This window comes from Ruditapes philippinarum, unplaced genomic scaffold (assembly GCF_026571515.1).
Source record: "Ruditapes philippinarum isolate M1 unplaced genomic scaffold, ASM2657151v2 ctg479_1_1_1_1, whole genome shotgun sequence".
Taxonomy (NCBI): Eukaryota; Metazoa; Mollusca; class Bivalvia; order Venerida; family Veneridae; genus Ruditapes; species Ruditapes philippinarum.
The window spans coordinates 170,362-183,783 of NW_026865743.1; the positions used below are offsets into that span (position 1 = coordinate 170,362).

The following is a 13,422-nucleotide window of genomic DNA, read 5'->3' on the forward strand; positions in this document are numbered from 1 at the left end:
TCTAATTGTCTTTCCTTCCGAGTTAATAGATAAAATACATTCATTTGATTACTATTTTTCTTTTCTGTACAGATTATTTATCAGAGATTGATGAATTTGACCGATGACTTAATCTAAAGTATTTTGCTTTATGTATGCATATTTACCTGTATGAAATACAAATGTAATGAATATTATATAGATCAATATTGTTCAAACAGAATTGAGAAATATCATAATAACGCGTGCAAACATTTAATGGATAAGGATTTAGAAAATTAAAACAATAATCACCAAATTTAAACGAGGGTTACAGAATACAGTTAAGTAAACGTCCAATCAAACAAAGACTACCGTACAAAAACAGGGCATAGACGGGAATTGTTACAGATGAGAACAGCAGTGATATACCAAAACAATAATGCGATAATATACACTAACCATGAATTGTATAAATGAAATATAAGGGGAAATAATAAAGGAAGAAAATCACTTAACGAATGGGCGAGACACTATGTCTTACACATTTCCTTTAAAACTTTGAGTAAAGTATTATTCACAAATTATGTGTAATACTTTCAAAACCGACATTTCATGATTCTTATTGGGATTTAAAAACAAATTTCTAGTTCTTATTTCAGAAATATTGCACTAGTCTTTTATATACTGAAGCATGCGAAACTTAACGGCTTGTATATAAGCTCTAAACAAGTTTATCTATTATAAACAGCTTTCCTTGTAAAGATGCACGCACTACTCGAGAAAGAACACCATTGATTTCATTGGTTAAAAGCGGCGTTGTCACGGTAGGCAGATAACAGAAGTGAAAATCTGAGAAAACATTGGAAATTATTCCAAACGCTGGTTCTCGTAAGTTATTAACGGTTGTTGGAAAAAGGGATTAAAGGAGATTGTGAGTAATTGAAATAAATATTTAGTAAAAATTAGCCTTTAATAATAAAATAGGAAGAGAACGAAACGGAACTATATTATGATTTTAGGTTTTTTATATTGATATCATTTATGATTTTTACGATGAAATAATGTTATATGTAGACGCTTAATAATGTAAGATTATGGTAAAAGTATTAAAACTATTTATTATTCTTGTAATCTTATAAACGCTAACAACTTATAAAAGCTGATATATTCCAATTAAATATGGAAAATATCAAAACTATACAGCTTAAATTATTCCATTATACATTTTCGTAAGTTTCAAGCAACGCATATATTCTTATGAGCATAAACAATCTAACAAATCAGCATTTTTAAACTTTTTTTATTGTTGCCATCGCTTTCGTTTATTTATACCAGATTCTATTCACTAAGTCCGAAATATGTTGTTTGCGTGAAACTAAACGACAATGTAACGGTCATGTTGTTAATTGTCTTTACTAAAAAAGAATTAAGCACATTCATTGGAATGAAATAGAAATATAATTTATAAAAAGTACTTTTTCAGAAGTTAATGTGCTATGGCTGGACTCTAAAAACATCGAAAAATAAGTTTGTCTACGTTAGTTTGGAAGACACAATTCTTTTCTTATCATTTTAAAATAAATATGTTTAATGATGGAATAATTGTAGCAAATAATTTTAAAGATATTTTCATGATGTTAATAAATTAATGCACGCCAATTTTCACTGCTGACGATAAATGTTTTTATTTATTTCTGTATAGTTTATATTGTTTAGAGAACAGCTTCGTCTATTATTAATTTCTGTGACAGGTCATTACGTAGCAAGACTTTCTCTGAGAAGTTTTTTCCAGAAAATTGTATAAGTAAATATGTAAATCACGCAACGAACAACTGACGTTATTTGTTATAAATCACTCTCATACAACCTCTCCCATTTTCTTGTGAACAGGAAATTAAAAACTGCTTCTTACCTACAGTTACTCCCGTATCTGTATTTTTGAAAATCAGATTTGTATTTGGTTTTGTAAACAGTTCTTTCTAAATGATTTCTGCATTTTTGTTTCACAAAACAATGAGTAAGATAGAAAAAAACAGATTAATAGGAAATATATTATTAAAATAGTTGATAAATGACTTTCAAAAAATACAAGTCACATGATGCGTATACATTTCTACATAAAACACTTTATTTTCAATATACTGTACTAATCTAATCAAAATCAAAATAAGAAAAACCCATTTGCACTGTGAATAAATTAGAATTACTTATCTTTCCAGAAACCTCAAAGAGTAAACAGTTGCCTAGACAAATTGTTATCAATCTGGAAAATTATTGGCAAGACGAATCGATTGAAACGAATTAACAACAACGACACACGTTTCTAACATTTAAACACATATTTTGATATTATGTAAAATAATAGTTTAAATAAGCATTGATCATTTGATTGATGACAGATAGGACTAGTGAACTATTATAAGGAAAAAAACAGGGAATTATGGCTACAACATTTTTACCAATCGCTGTAGTTAATGAAACTGTTTCCAGTAACCACACGAATAGTACATTAGATCAAAAGTTAAATCCATTCTACTTTTATCAGGTAAGTTTTATGTAATATATTATAATATTTACCTTTATAGTAAATTCGATGTGACGTTGACAATGTAAATCCAATTTGACATTGGCAATGTTAATTCAATGTGACTTTGGCAATGTAAATGCAATGTGACATTGGCAATGTAAATGCAATGTGACATTGGCAATGTAAATGCAATGTGACGTTGACAATGTAAATCCAATGTGACATTGGCAATGTAAATGCAATGTGACTTTGGCAATGTAAATGCAATGTGACATTGGCAATGTAAATGCAATGTGACATTGACCATATCAGTGCAATGCGTAATTGACAATGTGCATGTATATTCAATGTGTTACAATGTACATTCAAATCGACATTACAAGGCAAAACTAAAATTTTGATTCAAATGGGTTGCCAAGAAAGGATCACGTTTCAAATACCATTTACACTTGAATCAGTCTGTGAGACGTTTTATTCGAATTATGTTTGAGATAAATCAAATACCAATTGCAAAATAGACATAAATTTTGGAGTGATGGTAACTTTCACTCTAGTAAGCACTGCATACTGAGGGGAAAAATCAAAATTTTAAATTGAAAAACATTTTAAGTATATAAATAAATTTCAAAATGTTTTAGCACATTTTCAACTTAAGAAAAATTTAGGACAGAAATGCATTTACGAATTGAATATTGAAAACACATTCAATATGTAAGTTAACCTATAAATCTGATAAATTATAAGGCAGGAAATAAAAATGGACAGATGTCTGTTGTCTCGTCCTTGACGATTACGACGACAGAAAACATGTTATAACATAGAACAAAATAAAACATCCTAACACGCACCTATCAGATTCCTTCTCAGTCAACTCGATAACCTTGTGTGACAATTCCTTTGCTTCATATTTGTTGTTTAACTTGTTAGTTTATAAAAGGAAATGAAACATTAACACTAAAATTAAAATGATTTTCATGACAAAAATATCACACAAATTTTAACATTATTATAATGAATATATATAATTACTGTTTTTAATTTCTGCGACGAAATTATCTAAATATAATTAACATATACGAGCATCTTTGTTACCCTTTTTATCTCAATAGATTAGACCTTTTTTAACGTTCTGGTTTTATCACAGACATTTTGTTTTTAAAATAAACACCGTTAAATCACACATTTAAGACATTGATTATATTTCGTTATGACAATAAGTGCTAGATATAATTAACAGATACATAATACTACATGTATATCTAAAATATCCTAAAATGGAAAGACACAATTAGTATTTATACATTGTTTAATGAGTTCAGCAACGAGTGCCGCTGAAATAATTAAACATGCTAGAAATAATCGATTCATGGCTTTGTGACATTTAACTTATACAAACAATCACTACCGTAAAATAACTGGATCTGATACAATGTAGGTGATAACCTATATATTTCTCTGACAGCGTAATGATAACTAAACAATACCATGATGTATTGTTAACAGACGTAAATTTATCATAAATCTAATCAAAATAGGCATAATTACTATCATTATACCATAAATGCATACCCAATGGAATTATAAAAGTAATTATAAGACTACAATTTTTGAAAAAGAAGTAAATTATTTAAACAAATATACTCAAATATAAATATATTCGATACACAATTATAGTGCAGAATATTTGTGCATTATTTTTGAATTCTGTGTTCCTAGTAGTAAACTCTTGCTTTAGCAAATATATTATCGACGATAGTTTTCAATAAATCCAAATATGCAAGTTCTGTTAAGAATACTATTGTATATCAATCACAATAAACTGTCCGATAAAATCATTCTAAAGAAATTTAAATGGAATATATATGTTCATAAAAACGTATGAAAACAAAATGAATTTTAAAGCAAATTGTTTTTAAGGCTAGAGAAAACTAAATACACATATTATATATAACATCATACCTTGCTATCAATGTTTTTTATCCATTTTGGAATTGAAATTACCTGATATAAAACTCTTGCGATAATAACGTTTGGAAATAATAAATAACGGCTAATAAATTATACGTGTTATATTGTAATTAAAGTAGGTTAAATCTCATTATATGTTTGTATTTATAAAATACTGACCGATGTATTATAACAGCATGTACAAGTTAAAATTAAAGTATGTTCTATCAATAGAAATTGCATGTTTTAAAAATAATTTGCCCGGTTGTGATAAATTTAAACTAGTACACTTTTTGTAATAAAGTAATTCAATTACTATAGTTTAAATGAGATTAGGTTCAGTACACAGCTGTGTTCTCTAATATGACAATTAATTAAAAAAATAATGATATAAATAACAAAATGTCCGTGATCTTGCTTACATATCTTTTTATTTCTCTTAAAAACTATTATGATTTTTCACTCTCGTCTATTTGCTTTTGTTGTGTTTTTTTTTTTCTTTTGTAAGAGAAGCATATAGAATTGCAAAATTATTTTTATCATACTGTAATAACAATACAAAATATTGTAAAAATACATGAAAATTTGATATCAGAGACTTAGAAAAAGAGTAACAGGTGTCTATGAAAATTGATGGTAAATTTTCAGGTTTCTTGTAAATTATAAATGAAGAAGAATAATTAGACGGCACACTTATGCAAATATCTTATCTTAAGCGTCGATATTTTCGATAATTGAGTGCATGGCTCTCTGAAAATTAAACAAGAAGAATAAATAGCATATTAATATTGTTTAAACAATAAATGATACTATAAACGTAACACAATCAGTTATCAATTAATGTAGGAGTATTTATACTTATATATAATTCAATCAAGTTTCAATAAATGGAGACAATACATAGGTATTATAAACTGTAGACCTAATTATAAATCATTAGTATCACTAGTTATCAGTAAATGATGACATAACTAAATAATTATAAGTTTCAGTCATAAAGATGATCGATTATGAGTAAAAAAAAAATTCTCTAGCTACCATAGCCTAAATAACAGTTGTGTGCACATATATGCACATGTACAATGATTGTTAAAAACAATGTTGCATTCTTTTAAAACACATTAAAGCAACAGGTTGTGCAACAGATTCTTAACACTTGCCTAAGTTTTAGTGATTACATTAAAACATAACCTTCATTTAATTTTCTTACGTCTCTAGAAATTAAGGTCCGTATTGTTTTGTTTCTGTAACCGTTGATGTTGGTTTAAAGTTACATGAGCGGTAACATGCAAAATATGGAACAATTCATTTGTTACTTCTTCCTTAAAAGTAGGGATACTATTATTTAAATTGTATTAATGCGACCGGGTGGTAAAGTTAAGTTAAGTCAAGTTATTTGAGTACATTTGTGTGACAAGTTCAGTTAGAAAGCTGGTTAGTGAATTTGGGTTTACATGCATGTCTCAATTGTTATAACTAAATAGTTATTTTAATTGTATTGTTCTAACATAAAAACAAACGAATAATAAGGTTTTATATTATTAAAATCAAAATATTTGAGATAAGAGGGGCGCAACAGAGTTCTTTACTTACTGAACGGGGCTGGGACTACTTTTTATGATAAATGCTCCATTTAATGGATGTCTAGACCAATAACTTATGTTCATTCGCTCTCTCCGTCTTTCTACACAAATTATTCTTATTGTGAAAAATTATCCTCAATTGAAAACCGTTGCAATACTTTTCACTCAAATCACAAATATACGATGTTTGGTTATATTTTTTTATAATTTTGTTCATTATCTGTTGCATTTTTTTGCGTATCCAGCTGATCTATTAAACATAATATATATTTTATGATTGTATGCTTTTGACTTCAGTGGAGGTCTTGTAAGACTTCTTAACTTGATCATAAGTTTGTTATGTTTTGGAATGTACGTGAATTGCTTTCACCCATACCCTTTATTAAGCAATTCTAACTTTCCTCTACCGTATATTAATAGTAAATTCAAAAAGGCACTAATTCCTGTTAATGTTATATCGTTTTCACATGTTTATATAAAAATATTATAATATAATAAGTTATATCTTTATCTGTCAAGATTTTTTTTCTTTTTTATCCAGACGGAAGAAATTGTGTTCCTGTCGTTTTTGTTTTTCTTCATTGTTATTGGAAATTCTATAGTGCTACTAGCACTTGGTTTGTCGAAGCGCACACACTCAAGGATGCATTTCTTTATCATGCACTTGGCTCTAGCAGGTATCGTGGATATAGATATGTTGTTGTTTTGTTGTCCATACCGTATAGCAAAATGTTTATACCAAACATTTTTGAGTTTGTCCGTTAATTTTAGAAATGAAAACATATGAATATATTTCGGTAAAAAAACGCATCGGTAACAGCATCTTAAAAAAACATCAATCCAATTATTACTGATTGAATTCAATGTTACTTAAAGTACTGTATATATCAAATGTAAACCTTCAAATTGAATTCATTGAAGTCTTGTTTTTTTATTTTAAATAAATATGAAATCTACCTTGAAACTATTATTAAAGAATTGCAAAATAAAAAAAAACATATTTCATGGTCATTTAAGAGACAGCCAAATGAATATAAAATATAAAACATATATAATATATATCCATCAGTAAATGCTGTTTCATAATTGTTTTCTTCAGATTTATCAGTTGGTCTCATTACTGTATTAGGTGACCTCATCTGGAAAATAACGATAAAATGGTATGCTGGAGACGTCATTTGCAAAATGTTAAAATTTGCACAGGTGAGAAAAGCTAAAATGAAAAAGAATCATAGACAAAAAATGCTTAAATTGGAATAAGTGAGACAATCTAAGATAAAACAGCATTGTTAATAAATCTATGTTCTTTTTAACATAATATAAAATAATAGAAGCATATATTATAATAGAAATTTACATTTTGTTATTAAACGCTTACGAAGGTACAATACAAAAATCAATTTATAAGCTTATTAAAAAAAATTGAAAATACCGGATTATGCAAAACACTCAAACAATGCACGATTTGATTTTCAGGCATTTGTTATGTTTGCTTCGTCATATATGTTAGTGGCACTAAGTATAGATAGGTATGATGCCATTGCAAGACCACTGTCTTTTTCCACCACTTGTAAGTAACATTTTTATAGCTATTATATTATTGACTTGATAGAAAATAAGCGTACTGTAACGTTTGCTCTTGAAAGTCAACTACAAGATAAGTTATCCAACGATTCAAATTAGCTTTTTATCTTCATCAAATATGTCTTTTAATAATTTATGTAAAGGAATGTTAATTTAAAAAAAGTAGAAATGAAAAATCACCTATTGTATGAAGTCATTGATTTTTTAAGACAGTTCGTAACAACAATCCTGAACGGTGTAATTGACACTGAATTTTCAAGAACTCGGTGGTTTTCTAAGTGACATGATTGTTAGATAATGAATTTATCTTCTGACCGATTTTATGGCGGATCACAGCTTTTAGTTTTGGTTGATTCTTTCTGTCAAAGCGAACAATTAGGAAACATCAGTTCATGTGAATTTAAAATCAACTCTTTAATACAAACAACCTTTCCAGTGAATGAACCAAAAGAGAGAGAGAGCTCTACATACCAAATTTTGATCATACATATTTGTGTAATTTAAGGGACCCGATGCAAAGTTCTTGTTGGTGTAGCTTGGGGTCTCTCTGCACTATTTTCTGTACCGTTGTTTGTATTTTCTGGAGTTCCGGAGGGCACGTTGGAGTGCTGGTTACAGTTTCCTATTGACTACGATTGGATATGGTTGGTATGTGAAAACATTCTTTTACAATCATTAGATGTAAAAACAGCTACTAAATATCCTTAATAAAGTCGGTTTTAGTTCATTTAAATAAAATCCTTTTCCGACTATACTTCTATACTTTTTACCAATTTCTTTAATAAAATGTGAAATGTAATATTTCATTGTTTTCTTTTATACAGGTGTATTTTGTTGGGGTAATGACAGCAGTTCTCATATTGCCTGCTTTGATAATTGCCGGGTGTTACTTGCTAATTATCCTTATTATATGGAAGAACAGTCATCTTTTAGAAACCACCAGACCTAAGCAAGTTTATACCGCAGAGAAAAAATTCTTAGTGTCTTCATCTCATGACATTGCTGCAAATAACGGTAGTATGACTACTTGCCTATAAAACGTTCTAATTTGAAAAACAGCATGCTTTATTGTTCTAAATAATTTTGAAGATTTCTTTCCATTATGTAAGACATATTCATAAATGATATGTAGCAGTTGTATAAATCTACACTGTTTTTAAATATTATAGCAAAAAATCGGCTATTTTTCCATCTTTTACCCATGTCATAACGGGAACAAAACAATGTGTTAACATAGTCACGCACTCTTATTAAAGCCCGGTTTTACCTATGCGCAATAAACAAACAAAAGAATGACGATTTCGCCTGTTTGCCGAAGAGTAATGCGCTCTTGTTATAATGAAATTATTTTTGTCGAGGGCCTCAATCGCATAACGGCGAGCAGCATTCAAGTAACAATGCCGGAAATACGGCGTATAGACATCGCCGCTAATATTGGTTGTCGCCCTTTCTAAGAAACGGACAGTTGTCAATTTAAACACATATCTGTCATAATGTTTAGTGCCTGATTTTTTTATGAACTTGTGTGCTTGAAAAAAAAAACGATTCTGATGTCACTGATCTTTTTTCTGTCAATCTGGAATCATTCTAGGATTCTGACGGTCATGTTTTGACTTGGGTAGAGTAATTTAATGTTTTTTTCTTGACTTAATAAACATCCAATGTTATGCTTGCTAAATCAATTAAAATTCGAAATTTTGTTCGGTTCTGAGCACCAACCGTTCTTTGGAACTCTGCACACGTTATAACACGGAAAAACGTGCGTTAATCCTATATATAAATTGACGGATAACAGATTTATCTATAATAATTATAAACGATATTCTCATTGAAGAAAAAATCAGGACTATTATGAATAATTGATAATAAATGCATATACGAAATAATTAATAATGACATGCTCATACGAAATTCTCGTTTTACTAAAGGTTGCACCCCAACAGGTTCTCCAAAAACAAATAGAGTAAGAAGTGGAGTTAGCGGTGGTCGCAGTTCTAAAGGCATTATTCCACAAGCAAAAATTCGTACTGTCAAAATGACATTTACCATTGTATCAGGTATACTTGACTTTATTTTATGTTATTAAAGTTAATTCGTTATGCGGATTAGATTTTACCGTAAGTTAAGAAAAGATCATTGTTTTGTTAGAAAAAACGCTGGAAAGATGTCAATACATAAGAAAAGCAACTCTTTATGAGCTCTAAAGGGTATATTGTAATTGAATTATGTATTGGCCGGTCACATCGTGTGCGTCCGATGCTTTCTTTTTCATTTGAAATTTTATCTACGGATATACATATTTCTTGGCAGAGGAACATAACAAGAAAAGTAAAGGTGTGGTTAAAATATTGTTAGTACTTACTGCATGTACTAAGGTCATATATAGGAGTGTATAAAAATCCAGCACGTAAATACATGATATGTAGTTAAATGTATGATAGTATCTTTATTCTGTTATTTAGGTCATATTTGACCGCCTCCGTGGTCGAGGGGTTAGAGTCGATGACTTCTAATCCAGTTACCTCTCTGGCGTGGGTTCGATCCCCGGGAGATGCTTTGGTAGTTTAGCGCGGAGGAAGGTAGTTTAGTACTGGTGTTACTCTCCAGGAACGATGGTTAGGAAACTACCCGCCTATATGACTGAAATACTGTTGGAAAAAGGCGTAAAATGAAACAAACAAACAAACAAACAAATGTCATATTTAAAGAGTTTACTGAAATATAGGAAACGTATTTTTGTTCTTGATTTAAATCGTTTTGTACAGAAAACTACAAAATTTAATTTATTACACAAGAGCAAAATGTCTTCATTGTTGAGGGTCACTGTAGGCACGATTTATTTAATAACGTCAGACTTGTTTGTCCTCATATTATTGTTTCAAATTTAAAGTATTATCTATGTTTGATATGGAGATATACCCAATATGTCACTATGTTCATTTCCATTAAACATAAGTAACTTTATATTTTACTTTATAACACACTTTTATTTCTTTTTTTTCACAGCATTCATACTATGCTGGAGTCCATATTTCATATTCAACTTGTTGAGCGTTCTTGGTATCATTCCTAAAACACAGGCCACTATAGCTACTCATACGTTTATACAGAGTTTAGCGCCATTAAACAGTGCAGCTAACCCAATAATATATGGAATATTCAGTACAAGAATTTGCAGGTATTTGAGGTGAGATGAAGTTGTATTTATTGTTCCGTTTCTGTTCCCTTATTGATTATTTTACAAAATGTAGGAGTAAGAACTTTTATTTGCAATATCAAATATCCCTTGAGGATGCTGTTTTAATTATTTTGCCTGGCTTTGATGATAAGGTTTATAAAATTTATATTCAATAATGATAGGTATGTATTAATATAGGTGCCGTTGTTTTATAATTTAAAGCAAAAAAAAAAATATAGATAAATCGTGCAAATACGTCAGTTTTAAATATTTGATATTTACCAGGAGAAGAGACGCTAGGTTTTCTAGTTTTACAATGGAAACAAAACGTACTATCATAAGGAGAGATGGTAAATCCTAATATTTTGAATGTGTAGCTCATATCTTTAACCTTTAACCTTTTAACATATTTCCTTAACACTTTGTTCATTATCAGGCTTTTAAATTAGTAAAGAACAGATAGTTTTCTGTTTTGTTGTTTTTGAAATAATATGTTTTCTACTAATATCAAAGCAGTAGATTTTAGTTTATTTAATTGTTTGTCTCACACATTGTGGATATCATTTTTACAACTATAATTATTCATTATATTATTTAGATATATATGTCTTTACTGGATTAACTATAATAATGTTATTACTACTTTACTAAATTTGGCTTATACTCTTAGAAAAAGTAAGTGTTCGGCATGCTCCTTTTACAAAATATAATGATGTTCACTATTATATAAAAAACTTTCACGGTCACATGCTTGAAAATAAACTAATGTATAATGCACAAATTTCAAATGCATGTGCAGTCCTTTTCAGATCCAGAAATACACAAAATATTTCTTAGATTTGTTTAATTTTATAAATATGTTATTGTCTATGGATTATATAGCCGTGGAAAAAATAACTCGTTTGATTAAAAAACATTGATAAAGAATGCAAAGCATATGTTCACTTGACAAGTTGCAACATTAAGAACATTAAAGTATTTTAAGTATATACCAGAATACAAACTCGTAAAGTTATCATTTTGTACCGGAATATAATTTTACTCTATTTTACTTTATAGACAATTAAGAATGTTTCGTTGGCTATCCTCCTTTTGTTGTTGCCAAGATGGTCAAACACCACGAAGTTCAGGTTTTTCGGAAGTTTCAAACTATACTGACGCATGTGGTGATTATATAAGGAGGTCACCGAGGATTGTAAGCGAATACCCGAGGAGATCACCGCGAAATTCTGAGGATTTTTTATGTAAACCACCAAGGACAACATTGACTACTAATGACACATGTTCCCTAAGAACACCACATTATGTAGCGATTGGCGAATATTCTAATAAACGGCCATTACAAAATGGTAACAATATTGAAATGTGTGACTTCATACTTATTGCCGTAAAGCGGGATGGTAAAATATCGTAAAGTGTATTATATTGTAATTATTGCTTTAGTTATGAATGTTTGCCTTATATATTTATTTAAACATATACATATTGTACAATAACAGAATCGTACATACTACAGTTGTTCTAATGTACACTTTTCATTTATTCTGATTTATCAAAACCATTTTGACATTTATGTGCATGAAAGACAAGTTTTGATGAATGGCGCTAAGCAGATGATTCAGTTTGAAGATTTTGATACATTTATCTATTGAAAAGATCAGATATGTAGAATTTTTTTAACATTGTGTCATTGGCCTTAGCTTTATAAGCTAATGTTTATAAATTGTTTCAATGTAGATAAATATTGCAGCTTATTTAAAAATCTATGTTTATGGTTTTTCTGTAAATTTATTGATAAAAGAATGTTCGCGAAGTATCCTGTTAGTAGTAAACTCTTCACATTAGCTTTAATATTGCTATCACCCGTTAGATTTAATCGTCAAATTATTATAGATGCTTCAATATATAGACATCAACTTTAACGTAAGACATTATAATTAATATTTGATGGAAATAATACAATTACTGAATACATTACTGTAAGAATTTCGAATGTCAATAGCTACACAATTTCCTATCACAAACATTTAACATAAAAAGATCCATTTCCTGGAAAAGAAGTAATACAAATAAATTCCTTACACAGAGAAGTTATATCCAATAAAAGTTTAAGTCACAATAAAATGTTTACGGCTTTCTTTTGGTAAGACAATCGAGCTGAGAAATCCTACAGGCACGACAAATACATTTTTCCTCAATTTTACTTTAATTATTTTGCAAGACTACAGTGTACATGTTTTATTTGGTCTGTTTGCAAACATTTGCATACATTTACAATCAAAAAATGATAAATGCAAGACAAAATAAATTTACACCAAATAAAATATGTGTGGTTCAGGTAACATGAATTAAAAGTATATGCTGCTGATGCAGGTGATATATAAATACTGTGTGAAGATCAGGTACAACAGAAGGCGACTGACCACTAGTAACTCATTATTGAGCACACAGTGCTGATGTTGGTTAAAGTGCACAAACACAGAAGTTTGATAACTATATTTTGAAGTCTCCATTATTATTAAACATAATAAGCATTGTCCTCCTTTTTTATTGAAGAAAATAAGAATCCACATTCTCTTCTCTTTAAATTTACATAGGGAAGTTATGAATTTGACAAAACTTGGAAACTATGTACCATATAA

The 13,422-nt window shown here is 29.2% G+C and overlaps 1 protein-coding gene across 2 annotated transcripts; it reads left to right on the plus strand.

Annotated features, from left to right (window-relative positions):
* Positions 1-779: 779 nt before the first annotated feature.
* On the plus strand, positions 780-12,594 carry LOC132730154 (cardioacceleratory peptide receptor-like). Of its 2 annotated transcripts, XM_060716013.1 has the most exons (11): positions 780-892; positions 2,181-2,506; positions 6,560-6,695; positions 7,118-7,221; positions 7,495-7,588; positions 8,108-8,250; positions 8,427-8,616; positions 9,531-9,659; positions 10,609-10,789; positions 11,066-11,130; positions 11,840-11,977. In XM_060716013.1, exons 2-11 carry the CDS (start codon positions 2,402-2,404, stop codon positions 11,845-11,847), a joined length of 1,155 nt encoding a protein of 384 aa, XP_060571996.1. In that variant the 5' UTR covers positions 780-892; positions 2,181-2,401; the 3' UTR covers positions 11,848-11,977. The 2 variants fall into 2 exon arrangements, with proteins under 2 accessions (XP_060571996.1, XP_060571995.1); XM_060716012.1 differs by lacking the exon at positions 11,066-11,130 and having other exon boundaries at positions 11,840-12,594.
* Positions 12,595-13,422: the final 828 nt, after the last annotated feature.